The sequence below is a fragment of the Hyperolius riggenbachi genome, chromosome 5 (genome assembly GCF_040937935.1).
Source record: "Hyperolius riggenbachi isolate aHypRig1 chromosome 5, aHypRig1.pri, whole genome shotgun sequence".
Classification (NCBI taxonomy): domain Eukaryota; kingdom Metazoa; phylum Chordata; class Amphibia; order Anura; family Hyperoliidae; genus Hyperolius; species Hyperolius riggenbachi.
Window position 1 is genome coordinate 94991247 of NC_090650.1, and position 24533 is coordinate 95015779.

At 44.8% G+C, this 24533-nt stretch overlaps 1 protein-coding gene across 1 annotated transcript in view; it reads left to right on the forward strand.

The window, feature by feature from the left end:
- Positions 1–672: 672 nt before the first annotated feature.
- CCDC126 (coiled-coil domain containing 126) overlaps positions 673–24533 on the forward strand; it is a 30020-nt gene continuing 6159 nt past the window's right edge. Inside the window, exons 1-2 of the mRNA XM_068238651.1 lie at positions 673–1017; positions 22489–22871. Coding sequence (XP_068094752.1) covers positions 22634–22871 — 238 coding nt within the window. The 5' untranslated portion in view covers positions 673–1017; positions 22489–22633. The remainder of the gene's footprint in view (positions 1018–22488; positions 22872–24533) is intronic.

Below are 24533 nucleotides of genomic sequence, written 5' to 3' on the forward strand. Positions count from 1 at the left end.
CCTATTATTAATCCGCTGTGTTTAGATATTTCTTCGTTAAAGGATAACAGGAACAGTTTCACTTGTCCACGGAAAAATCACTGGACACTGCAGCGATTTTCCCGCAATCGTGTTTAGCGCTTCTATAGCACTGAAACGCGATCGCCGGGAAATCGCCTGAAAATGGTGCAGGCTACGCGTTTGGCGATTTGCGTTAATCGCCAGCAATTAACGCAAATCGCCCAAGTGAGAACGGCCCCATAGAGTTTTATTACACTAGCGCTAGGGTTTGAGCGTTTTGCTGAAATGGCCGGCAAAACACTCTAGTGTGAATGGGGCCAAAATATAGCTTCTTCAGCCTGTACAAGACAGATTTCTGTATTGAATTGTTTTTCAAAACATTCTGCAACCTAAATTTACAAACTTTGTCTTATTAATTAATCATCAATCCTATCCATATCAGATCATAAATTGAGACTCATCCTGTAAATCATGAATAATGTAAGCCCTGCATCGTGTTTTCCACTAGTACAAGCTGTAGACATGCAGCCATTAGCCCTAGGAACAGGCAGAACGAATTAAAAAAAAATCCATAGCGTTCCGGAGAGTTCTTCAGCACGTGAAAGCAGATGACTACTAGCTCTAGCATTATAGGATAGACAGAGAACATAACAGCTCCCCTAGCCAGATATTCCCCAGCAATTATTGACAGGAAGGCAAGAGGCACTAGGAGGGGAGGGAGAGATCCTGACCAATCACAGGCCGCCTTACAAGCAGTCTCTCTGGGCCGGTGCGCCTCCTCCAATGGGAGGCGAGGTTTCATGGTCGGCAAGGAAGAGGCTCAGTGCTGTGTGGCTGCACTTGTCATTGTTCAATGTGGAGAGACAGCGAGAAGCAGAGATCAGCGATGGCTCAGCCTTGTCAACAAGGGCCAGTCTGAGGGCAACACCCAGAGAAGAAATCACAAGCCAATAATATCCACCTGCAGGCAGCCTCCACGCCTGCTTAACCAGCCCTGCTTCCCTCACTTCATTATAGGTAAGCAGAGAGTGAGCAGCACTAGTTTACTTTAGCACTAGTTGACTGTTGATCACATGAAAGCAAATTTGAACTTCATTTTTAATGCATACCTATGTAGAGGGAAGGCTCTGGATACTTATTGAGCCTTTTCAGGTTCTTGCTCTTTACTGTCGTTACTGTGCCTAGGAAGCCACCCATACTTCTAGCTCTTCGTCATCCTTGCGCAGCCTTTGTAAATACTCGTGCCCCTGGGTAGTTCCGAAGACCAGCGCGTCCATACTGTGCATGCGCGAGCCCAGTACGGATTTGCTTGTCTTTGGAAGTACTCGGGGGACGCAAGTCAATTTCTGAAGGCTGCGTAAACCTCCCGAAGAACTATTCAACCTACTAGGTCGAATATCTTCCATTGGGGACAGCGCAGCCACGACTCGAGGACTGGGGAGGCTCCAATGTCCTTTTACGCTGGCACGGCGCAAATTTGGAACCATCGCATCAATGAAAAGCCGCACTGCGTGCTATAACTGCGGTGCGGCCAAAGAAAATAGAAAATGAATGTGTAACTTCCGGTGCACTTTGTGATTACTGCGGAAGTCGCACGGTAACGCACTGCAGCGTCTGCGTTACCCGGAGTATTTGCGTCGCAGGCAGTGTGTCATGTTCCATTGCCAGTAATGGACATTGCAATGAGCTGCGTTGGGTAGTTACGTGGTAAATGTAGAGGGACCCTCAAATTTTCGATTCTTCCTAGGCTTGATACCATGCTTATAAAGTAGAGGGTCGTTGTGGGTAGCTACATTTGTCCTACACTTGACATTTGACTGTGATACGGTGGCCGGCTTTTTGGGCATGTTTGTTCAATGCTCCTGCTCTGTAATGACATGATTTCCTACACGCAGAATAGTGTACTTAGAGGCATATTCCTCTCTGTCACATTATAGCGTGCAGTGTGTTGTTCAGGCTTGAACAACCATTATTTCAATTAGGATAGATATCAGTCTCCGTGTAGATCAGGATTTGAGTGGCTTGTACTGTTTTACAATGCTAAATATTTGAAAACTGATTTAATACTTTCTAAAGTGTATTTTTCAAAATGGAGTATGTTCCCCTCAGCTGTCCAAAATAGTGGAAATCCATATAAACTTTAATGTATTTTCCTTCTTTTAAACCAATACATTTCTTGAGCTTGTAGAGGGACTATACATTAATTCATCTCTATAACTGGCAGTACACTCGGGTTGTAGTGACTGTATTGCCAATCTTGGCAGCAGTACTGTCTTTGGTGTTCTATATTGCCATAAAACATCCCACTGCTCTACAAGAGTAATTGCCTGCACAGGATAGGTGCCTTTTCCCTTCTCAGCAGCTGGCCTGATCCATTGCAATAATGGTTTTGCACATTAATTTTTTTTGGTTGACCTATCCCTATACAAACATGCTGTTCAGCTCTCCGCTGATCTCAGTTTTCTGCTGTGTGGAGGAGTTTAGAAGACAACTTCTGGCACCTGTGGCACGACATAACAATGATCAGGTATGGTTCCAACACCCCCTAATAGCTAATGAGTTTTTGGCATACATTTGGAAAAGTTACCTGAAGATTATCTTGATCATTTTGGGGAATCTAAAGCTATGTACACACATTCGATAAATATCGGTGTGAACCCAATTAAAACATCCATTTAACAAGCTTTTGACCAATTTTTAGGTAGGTAACTACGCACGACCAACAGTCACTGATGGCAACAAAGGACCGATACAGGGAGTAGGTTGAAATCCATACAATTGGATTTTTTTTCCATCAAGGATAGTTCATCAAAGGGAGTGTGTACAGTTGACTAAACAACATTTAATGTTGTGTACAGCACACTCACTACAGTCATTTGTTCATAATTGCTCATGTTTGTAGAGATATTGATAATTTCAGTTAATTGCACCTCGGATGTCACTTCCACATTATCTGTCAATACCTTCTCTCTTGGATTGTTCATGTGTATATACGAGTTGGTTGTTTAACATTGTTAACCTTCACTGATCAATCATTATATTTACTTAAGTTAGGGTTCTTTCAGACAGGCAACTGACAGGCGGTGAATTCCGCCTGTCAGCTGCTCTCCTGCAATGGCTGGCGCTTGTTAGTGTGTTACAACCGCTGCCATTTGGCTGCATTTAAATTGCACTGGTGGATGGCAGACGGATGCTGAACTGCTTGTCAAGCAATCAGTTCAGTGGTCTATCTGAAAGAGAACTTACAATCAGGCATGGGCTCACGAGTAGTTACAAGTCCCTAAGTACTCAGATTCGTGATTTAAATGATGCTTAATTGCCTCATGTGTGCGGTTGGATCTGAAGAGGTAAGTTACCCGTAAGTCTGTCGTCCTTCCTGTGCTCCAAACAGCTTGCACGTGTCCTATTGGACGCGTTGTAAGCCTCACTACGCGCACTTCCTCCTTCAAGCCAGCTGTTTGGAGCACAGGGAGGACGACAGACTTATGGGTAACTAAGGCCTCTTTTCCACGAACTGTTTCTAGGCAGTGAAATGCCTCTCAAACTCTCACAACTGCTCACTTCTGCCTGGCAACTGCTCACTGCTGCCTGGTAACTGCTCACTGCTGTCTGGCAACTGCTTGCTGAGCACACAGCTCAACAGTTCGTGGAAAAGAGGCCTAAGACCTGTTTTCCACGAACTGTTGAGCTGTGTGCTAAGCAAGCAGTTACCAGGCAGCAGTGAGCAGTTACCAGGCAGCAGCAGGCAGTTGTGAGAGTTTGAGAGGCATTTCACTGCCTATCAACAGTTTGTGGAAAAGAGGCCTAACCCCTTCAGTTCCAGCCGCACACCTGAGGCAATTAAAGAGACACTGAAGCGAGAATAAATCTCGCTTCAGTTCTTATATTCAGCAGGGGCATGTGTGCCCCTGCTAAAACGCCGCTATCCCGCGGCTGAACGGGGGTCCCTTCACCCCCAAACCCCCCCTGCAAAATCTACGACCAACTTGGTCGTAGATTTTGCTGCTCTTGAGGCAGGGCTAATGGCTGCAGCCCTGCCTCTCAGCGCCGTCTATCAGCGACGCATCGCCGCCTCTCCCCCGCCCCTCTCAGCGAAGGAAGACTGAGAGGGGCGGGGGAGAGGCGGAGATACACGCTGACAGACGCGCGTGAGGCAGGGCTGCGGCCATTAGCCCTGCCTGAATGTGGAAGAGATGCTCGCAAAGAACGGAGGGGATTTGGGAGGTAAGGGACCCCCGTTTAGCCGTGGGATAGTGGCGTTTTAGCAGGGGCACACATGCCCCTGCTGAATATAAGCACTGAAGCGAGATTTATTCTCGCTTCAGTGTCTCTTTAAGCCTCATTTAAATCACAAAGTTCTTAGGGAGTCGTAACTACTTGTGAGCCCATGCCTGCTTATAATGGTCGATGTGCTTTTTAGGCCAGTCTCAATACATAGGGGTCGATTCATAAAAGGCTGTGCGAAAAAAAAAATCTGGTCGGCAAAATACTGCATTTGGTATTTTAGACTTTTGTGTGCCAATTCATAAAAATGTTCACAGGTGCGGTAAATTACCAAAGCCCATTAACAAAAACCTTTGCGGTAACAGCAGAGCAGTGTGGAGTGTCTCTATGTTGTTGCAAGCTGTTCCGTGCAGTGAGGGCATTCAGATATCCCTTTAGATGTACAGGTTTTGTTATACTGCCTCTGCTTGCTATGAATCTGTCTATTAGTCTTAACATTCTATTTAACCAGCTGAGCGGTCTGGACGAGCTCAGCTCGTCCAACACCGCCAGCGGCTGCCGCTCAGGCCCTGCTGGGCCGATTTTAATGAAATAAAAAGCAGCACACGCAGCCGGCACTTTGCCAGCCGCGTGTGCCGCCTGATCGCCGCCGCTCTGCGGCGATTCGCCGCGAGCAGCGGCGAAAGAGGGTCCCCGCAGCCGCCTGAGCCCAGCGTAGCCGGAACAAAAAGTTCCGGCCAGCGCTAAGGGCTGGATCGGAGGCGGCTGACGTCACGACGTCGGCTGACGTCGATGACGTCACTCCGCTCGTCGCTATGGCGACGATATAAGCAAAACAAGGAAGGCCGCTCATTGCGGCCTTCCTTGTTTATTCTGGGCGCCGGAGGCGATCGGAAGATCGCCTCCGGAGCGCCCTCTAGTGGGCTTTCATGCAGCCAACTTTCAGTTGGCTGCATGAAATAGTTTTTTTTTTTATTTAAAAAAAACCCTCCCGCAGCCACCCTGGCGATTTAATCAGAACGCCAGGGTGGTTAATTGCGACAGCTTAGAAGAACTTCAAGAAACTTTATACATGCCATGCTTAGGTTATGTTCCCCACTAGTTCCTACACATCTTCAAACAGGAACCCAAGAGGTTAAACAGTCAAAGGTATTCATGGAAAGCCTGTTTTGTTCAGATCGCTCTGCTGCTGTTTGGGGGGTTTAGAAGCTTGTCCCGCCTGAGAAGGCTGTGGGTCCTATCAGATTCCATCATTCAGACTTGCCGGAGAACAGGGACTGTTTCTATGGGCTCCCTGCTCCTGTCAGTCACCGTTCTCACTACTACTACGCTTTTACTTGTGAGTCACGGCTACAGCACAGTCTCCTTGCACATACGCCGCATTCTTTTCACCACTTCAAAGCAGACAGTATTTTTTTGTGGCATTACTGCATGTTGTAGGCTTTATGATTGACATTTACTGACATTTGTTGAGGTATTTACCAGACAAGGTGTCATTTACCTCACTGCTTGATAATTTCAGATTTTCATGCAGTAACAGCCTTTATTATTTATTTATTGTATTTATAAAGCGCCAACCTATTACGCAGCACTGGACATTAGTTTAGGTTACAGACATTATTTAGGGGTGACATACAGCAATACGACAATACAGGGATACAAGAAAACCAGATCACACAGCACAGTATGAGTACAAGGTAAGTCAGTCACTGGATGGGAGCATGGAGATTAGGCAAGTTAGGTTCACTGAGATGCATAGCATGGTTTCACAGTAATAGAGGTGCATGATTAGGTAGGACACAAAAGGAGGAGGACCCTGCCCAAAGGCTTACAATCTAGAGTTGACAATGGCCTCAATTCACTAAGCTTATCTCCTGACTTTAATAACGTTTCTAGAGTTGTTACCAAGGTGATAAGGCATGTAGTATTCAGGAAACATTTTACCTCAGGCAAACCTAAAGTTAACTCTTCTGTCTTTAAGTTAACTCTCCAAATCCTTAAAATAACTCCAGAGTTAAAGACAGGCTGTTAATTAACTGTGTGTGAAAATAACTACAGAGGAGGTAACTTAAGGAAGGAAGAGATAAGATAACTCTCTCACTGTGTGGAGGTAAGTGTTTTTTTTTTTTTTTTTTTTTCCTCATGCCTTCTTATCTCCAGCATGATCTTGGTGAATTGAGGCCATTTTCCTAAGGGCTCTTTCACATCTAGAACGCGTACAGAAGCCATTCTGCACACATTATATGCCCTGCGGCGTGGCGTTGGGATGTAGCGGTGCAACGCAGTCAGCGGCCGTAGTAATTAATTCAACCCGACGGGAAAACGCCGGCTCCCGACGATTAAAAGCTCCTGGGTGCGTCGAACCTCAACACATCGAAATGCAGCATCGGGTGTGAAAGGTAAAATGAAAGTCTATGGACTTTAATTTTACCATGGTTCACCCAAAGTTTCGACGTTGCGATAAACCGCAGAAAACGGGCTCTGGTGTGAAATAGCCCTAAGTGCAAAGTTAAGTCAGCTGTTTTTTGCATTACCAAATGCGGTAATGCTTTATGAATCTACCCCATAGAGTCAGTGCTAATACGCTTGATTGAATTTAACACCTTTGATCATTTCATGCACGATTGCAGTTATAGCTTTTGACTGATCCATTTTCATGCTGCGTTAAATTAGCATCAACTTAGTTTTATGTACACCTTATTGAGCATTCCCGGCTCTCAACAAAAGATAGCCACACCTCCAGAACCGCTGGAATGCAATCACTGCTTGCTGGTTGCTCTGTAAGGGCCTGTTTCCACTTGTTGCCGCACGCGTCAGTAAGACGCGCAGGGGCACTTCCGGGTGTGCGGTATCGCAGGGGAATCCCAGAAGCCATGGCATGCAAGGCTATGGGATTCGCAGCCTCCCACTCGAAATCTGTGGCCAGTGTCGGCCGAATCGCTAGGGTAAGCGAATCGGCCGGCGACGCCATAGTTCCCTATGGCAGTTTCCCCGCGCGATTTGCCTGCGGGGAAACTCTGTGGTGGAAACGGGCCCTAACTCTGGGTGCTTAAAGTCCTACCCCATAGAGCCACATTAATCCATGCCATACACTGATTGAGGATCAGCCAATCCGAAACAGTCTGTATGCATGTTGGATTATTGTGGCTCTGTACAACAAGCTGACACATCATTGCATTCCAGCGGTTCTGAAAGTGTGGCCAGCTTACAGAGACACCAAAGAATGATTTGCATATTCAGTAGTGATGCATCGTGGGAGACATCTTATGCTTACTCCAACCTGAATAATCGCAAATACCTTCTGTTTTAAGAGCGAACATTTTTTTTTTATGCAAATATATCCAGCTTGAAAATGGACCAATCAGTTTTTAAACCTGGGTGACACTTGATTAGTCCATCTTCAAGCTGCATATATTTGCAAAAAAAAATTACATAATCCTGCATGAGCTCTGAATCATTTGCATCTCATTGACCAGCTCTGTGCAGGACTCACCTGAAATGCATGCTTTGAAGATTCCCTCTCCATAAGGCCTCTTTTCCAACAACTGTTTACAGAGAGTGAAATGCGTCTCGAACTCTCACAACTGCTCAACAGTTCGTGGAAAAGAGGCCTAAAGCAAGTACGTTAACCACTGATCATCACACTGAGTAGCAGAGTTTCCCTATGTGGAAATCTACAAAACATGCTGTAAGGCCTCATTTCCATGGACTGTTGAACTGTGTGCTCAGCAAGCAGTTACCAGGCAGTAGTGAGCAATTATCAGGCAACAGTGAGCAGTTACCAGGCAGCAGTGAGCAGTTGTGAGAGTTTGAGAGGCATTTCACTGCCTATCAACAGTCCGTGGAAAAGAGGCCTTAGTGAGTCCTGATGCTGCTGGCAGGGTAGCGCCCCATTCAAGGGTAGCGGTGTTGCGTTTCCTGTAAAGTCAGGAATTAAAGTAACAAAAAATTTGTATTGCACTTTATTTGACCTTTGCGTTGCATACAGTGATGCATACTGTCAATGAAAAGTATACTTCACAGCCACTGTTATTGCATGCATTACTGCACTGCATGCAGTGTTTTGGGATGCTGCATCCCGTCAGATCACACCGCATCGGATGAACCGTGAAGAACGTTGCATATATTTACCATTGCAGGGCGACTTTCTGCATTAGAATGCAGGGCTGTGGAGTCGGTACAAAAATCTTCCGACTCCAACTCCGACTCCTCAGTTTCTGAAACCACGACTCCGACTCCGGGTACCCAAAATTGCTCAGACTCCGACTCCTCGACTCCGACTCCTTAGTCTAATACTTAACAGTGCTGTGGATTTTGTACAAAAATCATGCGACTCCGACTCCCGACTCCGGGTGCCCAAAATTGCCCCGACTCCGACTCCAACTCCACAGCCCTGTTAGAATGTTTCCGTTATGTTGCACTGCAAAGTTCCACTGTGAAAGTGGGCCTCAAGCATTCCTCTGCAATTTTTCTGTGTTTAATTCAGGCATTAGGTCTGCATTTATTTCTTGTGTAATTCAGGTTTCAGTGCAAGTTAATAGCGACACAGTAAAACATTGTATGCAATTTTGATGTTAATTAGATACATTTTTATGTAAATTATAACTTAATTGTCCAAAGACAGGGCCAAGAGGCGCTCAATAATTTGTTTTGGAGGAGGCAGTTGAATTTCTTACAACAGAGATGAAGAGAAGTCTGTGAGGGGTCACACTGACCGAAAGTGACAGCAGTCTTTCAAGCACGATTTATAGTTAGCAGTGCACTTTTAACCCACGCGTCAGCTAAGACCCGCTGTCCACTGTGGGATATGCATGTGGTGTGCAATGTTATGCTTCATGGTTTTTTGTTTTTTTTTTTTTACTTTTTTAAATAGCGTTTTGTAAGCAATTTCATGAGCGTTTTCTGGCATTTTGGTAGCGATTTTAACAAGTAAAATGCTGCCGATCTGCACAAGTGTGATCCCTGCCGTAATTGCAGCCGAAAGGCACTCAGTGGCCAATAGATCGGAGGCTGAACTCCCTGCTGCCTGCTTCTGTACTGCTTTAAGTTGTAACCTCACCCTTCATCCATGTATGCCAAATATGTAGGTGTATTTTGCATGTGAGTAATGTGCATGGTTTATTTTTATTTTTTTGCTTTTCTTGTTCAAATAAACATGCCTTAAGGTACATACACACGTTGGATTTGCGCAAACGGTTTTGCGCCAAGCGGATCGCTCAAGTCAGCTGAACGACAGACTGTACACACGCCCGATTTGCCGTCCGAACAATCGGTCGTTTGGACGTCTAAACGGCGGGTCATTTGCGCAAATCCGACGTGTGTATGTACCTTAAGACTAATGGATACTGGCTGCAGGATCTAATGCCTGTAGTCTAGTTTTATACTGTATGTGCCATTGCATCTAGTATCAGACGATGACCATGATGTTAATGGAGGTCTTTTGTCGAAAGCTCAACAGATGACAAGTTTCTATTACATGGGTTTAGTATTGTTGCAGCTATCTTGTGTGAGTACAGGGTTAAAGATCAGTCTTATGTAATGAAATGTGATTGTGAACTGGTGCGTTTTACGCCTTACTAATCAAAAATAGTCTAGATAAATACATATGCAAACAGTCACTACTTGTTATCGCTTGTCCTTATAATAAAGCAAAGGAATACATTTTACTGCTGGGCAGAACATGTGGAGAGCTGCCAGTCCTCTCTCGCACATAAAACTAATGCCAGGTAAATGCGCAGTGAGAAAGATATAATGTGGCCCTCTCAAGGTGAAGTTCACTGGAGAAAATGACTAGTCCTGCCCTGAATGTATCAAAGGGAACCTGAGGTGGAATAAAATAAATAAAAAAGCAGATACTTGCCTAATGCTACGTACACACATGCGACTACGATCGTTCGTTGTTAACGACGAACGATCTTTTAATTGACGAAAGAACGACCGGAGTAAAGTTAGTTCTAAAAAGTGTGTAACGATCACATCGTTAGAACGAACGTTACACCACGTAAAAGCACTCAATGCGCCTGCGCATAAAATTGTAAAGTTCCCTGGAGAAAAAGTGAAATGCGCATGTCCAGCCTGGTACAAACGATCTTTACCAACGATGTACTACTTTTGCAAACGATCGTCGTTGGTTAAAATCCGCCGAGACAGAACTTTCTTTTGTAGCGATTTGGCTCGTTCGTCGTTAGACTTAATAGTCGGTGGTTCGTTTTTTGTAACGATCGTCGTTGGTAAAGATCGGGGAACGATCGTTACAAACGACTATAGTCGCATGTGTGTACGCACCTTTAGAATACGGAAAACTAGATCCTTCAGAGGCTTCCCGCGTCCTACTGAAGATCGCCGTTGCCATGCGCGGATCCCTGGAACATATCTGACAAGCTCATTGGATATGTTATCCTTGCCATGCCCCCCCCACCCCCCCTCTGTGTCCACGCTCCGCAACGGGGGATCGGAGGACAGCATGCGAAGCCTACAGGATCCAGAGGCTTCCCTTTTCTTGGGTAAGTATTTGACTTTTGACCCAAGTCAGACTGGATTAGCTGCATGCTTGTTTCAGGTGTGTGATTCTTCCGCTATTGCAGACAAAGATCGGCAGGACTGCCAAGCAACTGGTATTGTTTAAAAGGAGACAATAATATCCCTCTCAGTTAAGGTTCCCTTTAATGCCGTAGGGTGAGCCATTTATCAGCTTTACCCTGCGACCAGATCTCCCGGCGGCTTAATTTTACATATGCTGGTCGGGTTACCACATCCATTGGATGAGGAAAGCTGACAAATGGGCGGAGTGAGGAGACACCTCGTGCTGTGAGGGAAAGTTTGTTGGTAAATATATACTGTGTACCCCTGGATCACTGCACTATTGGAGGTGCGAAAGTGGGGCACAGTAATGGGTAAATGCACCTGTTCCATCTTGCATACATATTCAACTTAAGAACAAACCCACAGTACCTATTTCGTTGGTAAGCTGAGAACTGCCTGTTTTTGTTTTGCGATAAATCGGCAGCACTTTCTTCGTCCTCATTTATTGAATTTCCATAAGAATGCAGCAGTGCGACCTCCTCACCGCTCCAGTCGGTAGCACCTCAGCCCTTCTTGCTGTCCATGCTTTTCCATTGGATTCTGCCTGTCATAACCCTCTGCCCTCCTTCTCTTCCTTGGGCCATTTTCCAGTTCAGTACTGGGAATCCTCTTCATCTTCCTTTTACACATTTTGTTTGTGTGATCAGTCAATGGAAACATGTCTGCTTGTGCCACAGCCCTGCTTAGATGCCTGCTGACAAATCTGCTAAAGAGCACTTCTCTCTTGTATAGGGGATCACATAAGGGAATAAGGGACAGTTTATAGGATTTCACACTTCAGTACATCTTCTGTGTGTTTTGGATAAAATTGGAGGTGGCTATACAATCAGTACAGAGGTACATTTCAGTGTACCTGAGCCGAAGTTCTGGTACAAAATCGCATACTTGCCTTAGTTGCCTAAGAAGAGGGAAAATTCTGGATCCTATTGAAGCTTCCTTTGCTGTCCTCTGCTCCCCTGTCGTCGAGCCAGGACCCTCCAAAGATTACCGGCGAGGGCTTGTAGGTAATCCAGATGGGTTTGCACTCCTTCAAACAGGATCTCGGGCCATATTGCTTCTGTGCTTGCGCACTAAGATGGAGCCACTATTCATGGCTCTCGTGGCTGCAGCATGTCCACACTCATGCTAGAAGAGTAATACGGGCCTGATTAGCTGGAAAGTCCGCAAGCTGCAATGCTGGGGACCAGATACTGGCGAGGGATGCCTCATGAGGATCCAGAGGCTTTCCCTAGGTAAGTATCTGTTCATTTATTTATTTTTTTAAATAAATATTGGCCTCTGGTTTTCTAAAGAGGAACAGCAGTGAAAATATATATCTTTTTATTTTTTTAACACCATATTCATTTATAGATTTAGTCAGTGTTCGCCCATTTACATTCTGAAATGTATCACTGGTGGTGACATCTTTAGTTCTGAAAGGTGATCTGTACAGAATGCTCGCAAGGGCTGGTTTACACTACAAGAGCTTTTTCTAAACGCTTTGTGATTTGAAAATCTCTTGCTAATGTAATGCTATGTGTGTGTTCTCACTGGAGCAATGTGATTCTATAAAAATCCCCCATAGCATTGCATTAACGAGAGCTTTTGAAATCACTAGCACTTAAAAAAAAGCTCTTGCAGTGTGAACCAGCACTTACTGAGAGGTATATGCACAGAGGGATATACTACTTGCTTGGCAGTTGGAAAAGGCCATTATTTCTCACAATGCAACGAGGTTCACAGAGGGCAAACTGTCACAACCTTGGTCATGACATCACGCTGGGAGAGGTTTTACCACAATATCAGTCAAACCCCCATGATGATCTATTCGAGAAAAGGTTACGATTTCTCGTTGGAAAGAGGGTATCGACTACTAATTGGGATTAAGTTAAAATCCTTTTTAACGTTCCTCTTTAAGTTCTTGCCATATTCTAATTGTGGGGAAATAGTCTTTTTATGCAACAAAAATATCCATGTTTCCCAAGTGCAGACTGAATATGCGATATTATGGTAATAAGCCAAATGCATCCCTACTACCAGGTTAATAAGTGAGGTATACCAACAGAGCTTCCTGGGGAGAATCAGGAAATATTTGAGTTACCTGGATAGAATTGCCTTTGACAGCTGATGGGGTGATTTGTATGGCTTTGCTGACATGCCTGTTTCTTTCACTGAATACCTCTGTACTGCCCTTCTCACAGAAAACTGGAAATTGTAATGCAAAGACAACATAAAATATGCTGTATTCAGCACATAACTAAATGGGGCCCAGAGGCAAGTGAGGCCCAGTTTGTTCATAACCTGTTCACATTTCCTCAGATCTCACATCTCTTTGTGATATGCACTGTCGGGTGCTGTTGATTGTCTCCATACTGAGGAGGCAAAGTGGTCAGTCTCTGAAAGGTTGAACATTTCAGGGTCATTCCTCCATTTAATTTGTATGGTAGCATATGCCTTGCCTCAACTTCTGCTCCATCCTTCTCTAAGGCCACATACAAACACCAGACCATAGTCTTTTGAAAATGAAAGATCACAGACCAATTTTACCCCCTTCCATGTAGTATGAGAGCCGTACTCTACACAGTCTATTCTATGGAGCTGAACTCCCCATCAGACAGAAATCTTTGCAAGATGCTGCACACAAAGATGCTGTAAACATTCAAAAGATCAGTATCTGCAAAAGATCAGTATCTGCAAAAGATCTGTTCCTGCCAAAGATCCGTTCCTGCAAAATGCATTATATCTGCAGATCATCATACACACCTTGTTTAACAGACATTCAACTGCAGATCAGATCCACCAGGATGGATTTTCAGATCTGCAGATGATTGTCTGATCTGCAGATGAATGTCAGTTAAACAAGGTGTGTATAAGGATCTGCAGATCTCGTAGACTATGAATGCAATTTGCAGGAACGGATCTTTGGCAGGAACAGATCTTTTGCAGATCCTGATCTTTTGTGTCTGTACAGCATCTGTGTGTGCAGCAACTTGCAAAGATTTTTTTCTGATGGGGAGTTCAGCTCCATAGAATAGACTGTGTAGAGTATGGCTCTCATACTACATGAAAGGGGGTAAAATTGGTCTGTGATCTTTCATTTTCAAAAGACTATGGTCTGATGTGTGTATGAGCCTTTAGGCATTCCTCTCACCACTAGAGTCAGTCTTGAAAGCAGCTGCATAACTTCAGGTGGTCCTCCACTATGCCACATCACTTCTCCACACACCCAATTGATAAAAATGACAGCTTTTTGAAAGGCTATTGATAACATTTACTGTCTTTGGATAGGTTACTGGACTTAAATTGATCGACTAAAGTTGGTCTTTAAAGCGGACCTGAACTCTTGCACAGCACACAGTGAAGAGTCTTTATTCCACATATAATTGCTGGAAAAATGCACTTCTCTATATTCCGTGTTTCTTTAGGCAGATAAGCCTGTCTAATTACTGTAGTTCTTATCAGCCACTGTATAAAGACTGCAGGAGAACTATGTTTTAAACACTGAGGCTTAAAGAGAACCCGAGGTGGGATTTCATTATGCTAGTGGGGCACAGAGGCTGGTTGTACACACTAACACCAGCCTCTGTTGCCCCATGGTGTGCCTCCATGTCCCCCCTGCGCGCCACTATACCCCCGCAGTGCTGGCAACACGCAGCGTGTCGCCAGCACAATGTTTACCTAAGCACTGTCTGTCAGCGCCGCTCCCCCACCTCCACAGCATCCGCGCTACCCGCCCGTGTCCCTTCCCTCTCGCTGATAGGAGGGAAGTGACGCGGGCGGGTAGCGTCGATGCGGAGGAGGCGGGGAGCGGCGCTGTCAGACAGCGCTTAGGTAAATATTGTGCTGGCGACACGCTGCATGTCGCCAGCACTGCGGGGGTATAGCGGCGCGCAGGGGGGACATGGAGGCACACCATGGGGCAACGGAGGCTGGTCTTAGTGTGCACAACCAGCCTCTGTGCCCCAGTAACATAATTAAATACCACCTCGGGTTCTCTTTAACCCTTTCAGCGCCTTCTGCAAATGTGATACCAAGTTAAAAAAAAAGTTGTTTTTTTTTTTTTTTTTTTTTTTTTTTAGGATTTCCATAAATTGTAATGAGAATGTTTGTTTTTTCTATAAAGGTTATCATGCTGTGGCTGATCTTTTAGAGCAGAGAGGAAGTTCTGATTTTAGTTTCACTTTGATGTTTCATTTTAATGTTTATGTACTCCTAGGGCTGTGGAGTTGGTACAAAGGTAATCCGCCTCCAACTCCTCAGTTTATGAAACCTCCGACTCCAACTTCAGGTACCCAAAATGGTTCAGACTTCTTGACCCTGACTCCTTAGTCTAATGCTTACCAGGGCTGTGGATTTTGTACAAAAATCATCCGACTCCTCAGTTTATGAAACCACCGACTCCAACTCTGACTCCAGGTACCCAAAATTGCTCCGAATCCACAGCCCTTTGTACTCCAATGTCTAAGGCCCCATTCACACTTACAAAATGCAAAACGCCAGCAATTTTTGCAGGAGTGATTTTTTTTCCCGCCATTTCACACGGAAAAATCGCTGAACGCTGCAGCGATTTTGCCGCGAACGCGTTTAGCGCTTCTATAGCACTGAAACGCAATCTCCTGAAAATGGTGCAGGCGACGTGTTTGCGTTTCGCGGTTTTGCCCATTTTTGGGAGATTTGCAACGATTAGCGCAAATCGCCCAAGCAAGAACAGGCCCATAGGGTTTCATTATGCTAGCACTTTTAAAAAGCGCTAGCTCGCGGCAAAACGCTCTAGTGTGAATGGGGCCTCTTTGATTAACAAAAATCTATAGGGGCCTTTAGCTTTTATTTCTATGTTTCTGTAACTTTTCCTTTGCTGCCCTTTTCTGCAAATCACTTAATTAGGTATCTGTCCACTAAGGTCAGTGTTTCCCAACCTTTTCTGGCCCGGGGAACACTTTCTAACCAAATTTTTCTCCGGGGAACGGCGGGCGGGTGGGGTGGGTTGCGCGGGTGTTTGCGCGACCTAGTGAACAGTGCCATGTGCAGCAGGCTATGGGGGGGGGGGGGGGGGGGGCTGGGGTGCGGCTGCATAGCTAGCATAGTTGCCCCAATATTGGGGGGGTTTAGTTGCCCCAGTATGGCTAGTATAGTTACCCCAGTATAGTGCCCCAGTATAGCTAGTATAGTCCCAGTATGGATAGGTAGTGCCCCAGTATAGTGCCCAGTATAGGTAGGTAGTGCCCAAAATATCTAGTATAGTGCCCAGTATAGCTAGCATAGTGCCCAGTATAGGTAGGTAGTGCCCAGTATAGCTAGTATAGTGCCCAGTATAGGTAGGTAGTGCCCCAGTATAGTGCCCAGTATAGCTAGTATAGTGCCCAATATAGCTTACTAGTATGGGTAGGTGTGCTCCTCCCCCCTCCGCGGCTACCACTCCTGTTACCTTATCATGAGCGGGCGGCCGCTTGTCCGATTAGATTCCCCCGTAGTAGCGCTCTCCTCTGTGGCATCTCCTATTACAGCAGCGCGCGCTCGGCGGCTGCTGTGATGAGCAGGAAGCGGTACAGTGGCTTCCTGTAGCGGCGATATGCATCGCCGTTACCATGGGAACCGCTGTACCGCTTCCTGGTCATCACAGCAGCCGCCGAGCGCGCTGCTGTAATAGGAGATGCCACAGAGGAGAGCGGCTACTACGGGGGAATCTAATCGGACAAGCGGCCACCCGCTCATGATAAGGTGACAGGAGCCGTGGGGAGGAGCGAGAGGCCAGACCTGTACGGCACACCAGGCAACATCCCGCGGCACACTAGTGTGCCGCGGAACAGCGGTTGAAAAACGCTGACTTAGGTGATAGTATATCTGAATCCCTGGAAAACTAGTCATACAAGATTGGCACCCAGTGTGGCAAAACTATCAATTACTCTGCACATCACTTGAAAAATTGTTCGAACTGCACCATTGGATGTATTGCAATGCTATGGGCTGTCGATCTACCGCCGCTTCTGCCCCGCTGCCCCGTCCCGAATCGATCTAGATCTTCTATCCTGACTGATGAATACTTTTGGTTGATTTTGGTCAAAACTGACAAATGACCAATTACGGTAAAAAAATTTTTTGGAGTGGGAGGGGGCTTTAATTAGCAGACTGAGAGAATCTGCAGGGAATTAATCGGGAAAATCGATAAGTGTATGGGCATCTTATTTCTACTCGACTTCCCTTAGCTACTGAATAGAGCAAATGATATTTACATCCCCCTCTTTCCTTTTTGGTTCCTCGATATATTTTTAAAAAATAACAGGTGAATAGTCTGAGAGTTCAGAAAATGTCTCTGGGATTGTGCAATTTCTTTTCCTCCCATCAGACTTGCTCAGAGGTCTCATTTGCTATAACAACTTTCTCGGCCACTTATGTGCTCCACTTATCTGCTGTGCATTTCAGAACACTCAGGGCTTTTTTTTTAAGGAACAAAGGCAGCAACCGGTATCGGGCAGGAGGGCACACAGAGCCAAATATAACACAAATAGAACAGTTTGAGGATTAAAACTCTGAGATAAACGTACAACAATATAACAGGCTGTTGGATTTTATCTTGGCCACGTGGAAAATCATACTGTACTATTTCTGCAACCGGAGGGGCACTGTAATCGCTTCACCATGAACTGACCAGAGTATAAAATGCTAAAAGTCACCTGCAGCAGCAGGCATGGCCTCTATTCTTTCACAGCACCCCTCCACCATCTCCTCTTACCTATATGTACTTATGAAGAAGGGTCAGGTGTATGTAATGTTTTGTAATGGATACATTTTTAAAGGGGAAAAAAAAATGTTTTATATATAAATGTCTTATTCAGTGCCTTGGAGGCAAGAGAGGATTTTGCCAAGCCTGTATGCCACAAGTGGCAGCAGAAATTGCCTGTGGGAAAGTTGCGCTTGCAGAACTTTCCATAATTTCTTCCCTTCATACACTTTCTCACTAATTTCCACTTGGCATTCTTCACTGTGCACACAAAACCGGCTGTTGTCCATCCTGGTGACCTCCTCAAATCCAGTAAACCTAGCCACACAGTGTAAGTTGACAAGATATTGATGATCCACAACTTTCCTGATTCAGTCCCATCAATTCAATTTGAGCTGTGTCAAAAATGTGTGAGGACCTCAGAAGGATTAGGACAGTGTTTCTCAAACCTGTCCTTGTGACTCCCCAACAATGCATGTTTTGCTGGCAACTTCACATTTGCACAGGTTGGAGTAATTAGTGTCTCAGCTACATGGAATCCACCTGGCTGAGATGCCAATTACCCCACATGTGCATAGGTGAGTTTGCCTGCAAAACATGCACTGTTGGAGTCACAAGGACAAGTTTGAGAAACGGTGACCAAAAGCTGAGGTGGGAGTGGAGTCATAGAAGGTGACAGCCTTGTGGATGATTCTGTTCTGGTGAGGACCTCGACCCTTGAGGACTGGAGTTGGACAGCTCTGTATTGCAGTATCATGCTGCACCTCACCTGGAGACCTTGGTGAAATCTTTGCTTTAGGGCCTGTTCAGACTATCTGCGTATGAAGAATGCGTTTAAAATCAAAGAAACGCAAGTTGAAAAACGCATGCGTTTTTCTTGCGTTCTAATGCGTATTCTATTGCGTTTTGCACACACACGTGACCCAGGGGGAAAAAAAAGAATTATGGGAACCGCAGAGGAAAATGGACGCTAAAAACGCAATAGTACGCGTTTTTGATACGCGTCCATAGACTTTCATTGCGTCCGTTTCTATGCGTGACGGACAGAACTGCGTGCAGCAGTGCGGATGAGAAACGTATGCGTCTCATACGCATACATGTGAACTAGCCCATTCAAAAGCATTAGGAGCCGTTTCTATGTGTTTTTGGTACCCGTACGTGTTCCCTGAAAACGTCTAGGAACGCGCATAGTCTGAACAGGCCCTTACCATTCCTACCAAAACATGCATCTTGTATTGTGTGATTTGCCCATTGCACTATGCTTCTGTTCTATTTGTATTATGTTCTGTTTATATTTCTTGCTCACACATTGCACTCTGTATATAGCTCCATGCAAAATAACGATACTATACAAATAAAAACAAATAAGAAAGTGGCGGCAGTAACAGTTAAATCATACTGTGGTAAGCATGTCTGCCAGGTGCAGGAAAGGTCACGTTTTTCTGAAGTAGATATTAAGGATTTGTTAGCATTAAGACCTACCGTATATTGTTTTTTTCTTTCAATCTGCCATGTAGACATTTCCCCTGATCTATACTTATGTCGCTAAGCTAACTTGTAGTACTGTAAAATCGCGGTGAAAGCCAGGAGCTGAAAGCAACGGCATGGCATAAAGGTGTTCTGTGGAGAGATTATTGCGGCTTGTTCAGTATTAAATCATTAAACAGGCTTTGCTACTTTCAGAACAGATCCAGCTGTTAGGGTACACAGAGCCCAATGCATTTACCTCCACTCAAGATGAAAAACGGATTATTTTAGCAAGATTACCATTTGATTCTATTCATAGGAGAGAAAAATTCCAGGCCTCCTGAGGGATCAAAAAAGCAAACCATGTTTTAATAAGCCTAATTTGCTGCAGAACAGCTATTCCACTGAAACAAATACACCTCTGTGGTTTGAGGGCGCACAAAATGGTGTTCCTTCTTATTCGGGTATTACATTTTTTCAATAGACTTGGGGTTCTCTTTTGCTGCATAAAGGCTTTTTAAAGTGACCCTTGCACTTTCTCACATGAACTGAATTCAGGTTTGTGTAACTGCCATCTCCTGCATCATCCCACTCTGCCACTTCCTGTCTATATGGAGTAGTCTTCTCATAGACCTATATGTGCTCTCTTTATTGAAAACTGGAAAACAAAACTTCGCTTTTTTAAAAATGACAAAGCATTGGCAATTATTCAGGTTGAAGTGATTTTGGAGATGTCTTCCAGTGCATCACTGCTGAATATAGATATCCTCCATTGTTGTCCCTGCAAGATAAACACCTTTCCAGATCTGCTGGAATTCAATGATGTGTCAGCTTACAGAGCCACACTAATCCAACATGACTGTTTCAGACTGGTTGGTCTTCATCAGTGCATGGCATGGATTAATGTTGCTCTATGGAGTAAAATAAAATTCCCTTTTTAGATTTTTGAAAACCATTATTGCTGCTGATGAGACGTAGTGTAACTCTGAAGTGACTGAAAATATATTTTTTTTCATCACCACCTATTAAGATTAAACTGCTTCTCTCCGGGACAATTATTGTGTTTAAAGACTTCAACTTTGTGCTTAAAGAGGGATTGCCTGCCACAAAATCAAATTTCATTTACCCACTACACTGTTTTCATTAGGGCCTGAGCCCACTAACGCAGTTGTGTCCGATTTGCAGCATCTGTAACATTGATGTGTTGCTGAAAAGCGGACAAAACTGTGTATAACTGCGTTAGTGGACTCAGGCTCTTATGCAGCCTGGAACCTCACCCTGCATTGCAAGTACTCCAACCTAATCAGAAATGTTTCTGCTGTAATAAATCTTATCTCAGCCTGGCTGTATTTGGTCATTTGTTGACGAGAAGGAAGCTTGTCATCACCCCTCCCACATTCCTACTCCTCACTGATTGGCTGAGGGCAGTTCAGTGCTACTGAAATAAGATCTATGCCTGTGCTCTCGTGTTTACAAAGCAAGCTAGCTATGATAGTGCAGATTCTAGTAGAAAAAAAAGTAAGGCATTGGCTTCAGTCAGAGAGAATCAAAATGGCAAATCTTAGTAACGGAATTCTCTTTATTTACTAAATAAAATTATCTGAAATCAAAACGTGGACAGTACAAAACAACTGTTATATAAGTAGGTAACTACTTTTTCTACTTATATGTGTTTTTTTTTTTCCTAGCCCAGTATGACTGACCCTGCTGCTTTAAGGCTGCTTTCACAGTGGGACGTTAAAGTCCCACATTAGAGCAGCCTGTAACGCAGCCCAACTCACAGCACGGAAAAATCAATGTGCTGTTCACAGTGCCCACGTTGCGTTAGAGTATAACGCTGCACGTTTAATGAAAGTGCAGCATGCTGTGCGTTATACTGGTACTTTGCTGCGTTACACTGCTTGCACATGCTCAGTAAGCGGAGAGTCTGCAATTGTTTCTAGCCACATGGCTAATTAATCACTGCACTGTAGTGTTGTCCAGATCATGAACGATTCGGATCTTTGATCCGGATCTTTTTTGTGAGTCTTCCAGACATCCGGTTCACAGTGGATGTCTGGAAGAAACGGGAACTTCAGCTTCTGTGCACAAGCACAATCTTCCTGCTGCATCTCTCCCTTCCCCATTAGCACCCTCAATGTTCCCTCATTCTCCTGCACCTCTCACTCTGCTGCACCCCTGCTTCCTGCTTCCCTAGTAAAATTATTCAAAGATTCGGTTCAAAGATCCGATTCAAATCATCCGAATCATTGAAAAGATCCGAACTTCCCAGTATAGAACGAAAACGGTGCACCAAGAGCCGCATAACATGGCTCAATCTGACGTCCAACTTCAACACCACCATGCGTTGCGTTAGGGGCACGTTATGTGACCTTAACGTCCCCTAAAACGAAACGTCTTGCGTTTTTCAGCTTTTAACTTTTTGAGAACCAAACATTTTTAAAATCCTGTAAATGAAACCTAAAGTACAAAAAAAAAAAGTTTCACGTGAGGAGGTGGAGACGGGTTCGCTGGGTGTATGACCCCTCTGGGCCCTTCTGCCCCCACCTCCTACTTTGCTCTTCTGGGATGGGTTGAGGTCTGACCTTCCTACACATAAGGGCAGCTATGTGTTTTCACTTAATCAAAGGAGATAGTAGTCTATTTTATTTATATATATATATATATATACATACATACATACATACACCACACACCACACACCACACACCACACACCACACACCACACACCACACACCACACACCACACACCACACACCACACACCACACACCACACACACACACACACACACACACACACACACACACACACACACACACACACACACACACACACACACACACACACACACACACACACACACACACCTTTCGTATGAGTTATAGGCTTCTCTGTCTTAAAGATAGTACTCTGGTTTTTCCTTCCATTGTTATAGCACTGGTTTTAGAGAGACCCGCTGTGTGGTTCCTATGTTAATTCTTCATTTGCATTTCGTTCTGTAAACAATGTGACATTCAGATGGGTGATATTTTTATACTTGTTCTATTGTCTTATTGTTCTGTTTCTTTTTGAAAAAATAATAATAAAGAATCTTTAAAAAAAAAAAAGTTATCTGGGGCTTCTACCAGCCCCCTGTAGCTGCCCTGTGCCCGTGCTCTTACCAAACAATCCTACGTTCCCCCGCCGCAGCTCAATTTTGCTTTCTTCAGTTGTATCCTGGCCGCCCGTCCTCGTTTGCGCTCCTGTAGCCTAGTGCGTCCTGAGCAGAGATGTTCTCATACCACGCTTGTGCAGGACGCTCCCAGCGACAAGAGCGTGGCTAGGGCCACGGAGGCACAGAGCACGTCGACTTGTAAGTCAGCAAAAAATGCAACTGAGCCGCAGCGGGGGACCAGAGGATTGTTTAGTATTAGCATGGGCACAGGGCGGCTGCAGGAGTACTTCAGGTCCACTTTAAAGCTCTAAAAAGTTTATATTTATTTTCCCGATTGCTAAAATATTTTTTGTATTTTTAGATGCTGGAAATGATCCATGGAGAGGATCATTGTCTTATAATGGGCTGTGGGAATAACCGTGCCCCTTCCAGGAGAATTCCTCATGTCTGATATGCTGGGAAGAAGCAATATTTTGGTGTAAGCTGACTACACTGGGAGCCATACCATGTTTTTAACATTCTCCAGGAAGTCTATGTCACAGAAGCTCAGCATTCTACTTCTCGCCTTTGGATTCATTTGGGGACTAATGTTGCTGCGCTACACGTTTCAGTATCCCCGGCACCAGAGCAGCTCAGAGCTGCGGGAAGAGATACTGGACCTGAGCAGAAGATATGTCAAGGCCTTAGCTGAAGAGCATAAGGAACTCATCAATGGTGGGAATGGGAACTCCATGGCGGGATATGGTAGGTCTTACAACATGTGTATGAGAGTCATTAAAGAGAACCTGTAAGGAAAAAAAAAACTTACCTGGGAGGGGGAAACCTCTGGATCCTAATTAGGCTTTTCCTCTTCCTCCTGTGCAGCACAGATCCATTGCTGAGACCCCCGGACAGCAGCAGATGACAATATTTACATTTGGAAGCGCAGGCTCAGGACCATCTCTTCCCCCCCCCCCCCCCCCACCCCCTGAGCTCTGGCGTAAATAGCCAAGCCTGATCAGGTCCGCTGTACCGTAGACCCGATGGGGCTTGGTTCTACTGCAGGCACTACTGCACCGACAAGCTTGACAGCAGATGTTCGGAGCAGATTAGAAGCAGTTTGGAGATGTATACATGATAAAAAATGCCCGTCCGGTTACCCATTGATGGAACAGGAAATTGAATCATGTATACTCAGCATAATAGAGGAAGAATGGATAGTTATAGATCGCTAGTAGAATAAACAACGCCTCTAATACTGTTCACTCTCACAGGACATGCTCTGTTCCATGATCAGCCTTCTAGCTGCGATCGCAGATAGCAGGCTGTTAGTAGATAAAAGGTGAAATAAATCCCCTTTGTTTACATTCATACAGCGCTGCTATCTAGTGCAACGCTGTACTACGGACACTCGGCTGATGCCTATGAGGGGGATCACTCGGCCAAACCCTCAGACCCCCTTCTGATCGGTTGGCTGAACAATATGGCCAACCGATCCCTCTCTGATCTTTATCTGAACAGAGGGATGTATCTGCTCGAACCCCTTCACACTACACACAGATTTTCAATCGATTTCAGCATGAAATCTTTGAAAATCTGTGCATGCCTGCCGGGTCTCCCAGTTTCCCCTCCCCTCTCAGGGCCGTGTGATGTAGCTGAAGCCATCTCGCCTCTCCACTGTGCAGTCCTGGTCTCTGCTCTCCTTGCTGGCTGCTGCCGTCACTCCCCAGTCGCATGTGTGATGTAGTGCTGTAGACTTGTAGAGGACTGACACAAAAGACATCTTTGTGCCCCATTTCATGACTCTGCAGTCATGAGTTGGGGCACATACTGACTCACAGAAACCTCTGCGCTGTTTGTGACTATGCAAATGCATTTTTTTTTGCAAACTAAAACCTTTGCCTTTTTAATCACCTATAAGGGATAGGAGTTGTTCCTGAACTTGTTTGTGTTCAATAGTTTTTATTGATTTTACAACAAATAGTAAAAAAGACAATAGAACAGCAGAACATAAGGCGCGATTTCATAATAACATAAGAAATCATAACGGCCTTAAACTATATCTTGGTTGCACATAGATGTTTAAGAATACAACAATAAACATTCAATAGAAAAACATAGGATAGCAGCACTTTTAGGCTTATAAACAGCATTTGTATTGCAATGAAACAATAAATCACTAGTTTCGAATAGGAAAGGTTAATACGTATAGAATTGCAAAGCGGAACTCACGAGAACAACTTCCCATTAATTAGACCAAATATGGTTGGGTAGAGTTATTCTCTACAAAATGCTTCAGGGAGCTTGTGAGATCCAATCTCCAGCTAAGTTGGAACTTGATTCTGGCTGAACTTGTGTTTGAATGGCTGGTCTGCAATGAGTAATTGTGTGAGTGTGCAAAGGGTTCATTGATTTTTGCCTCATGAA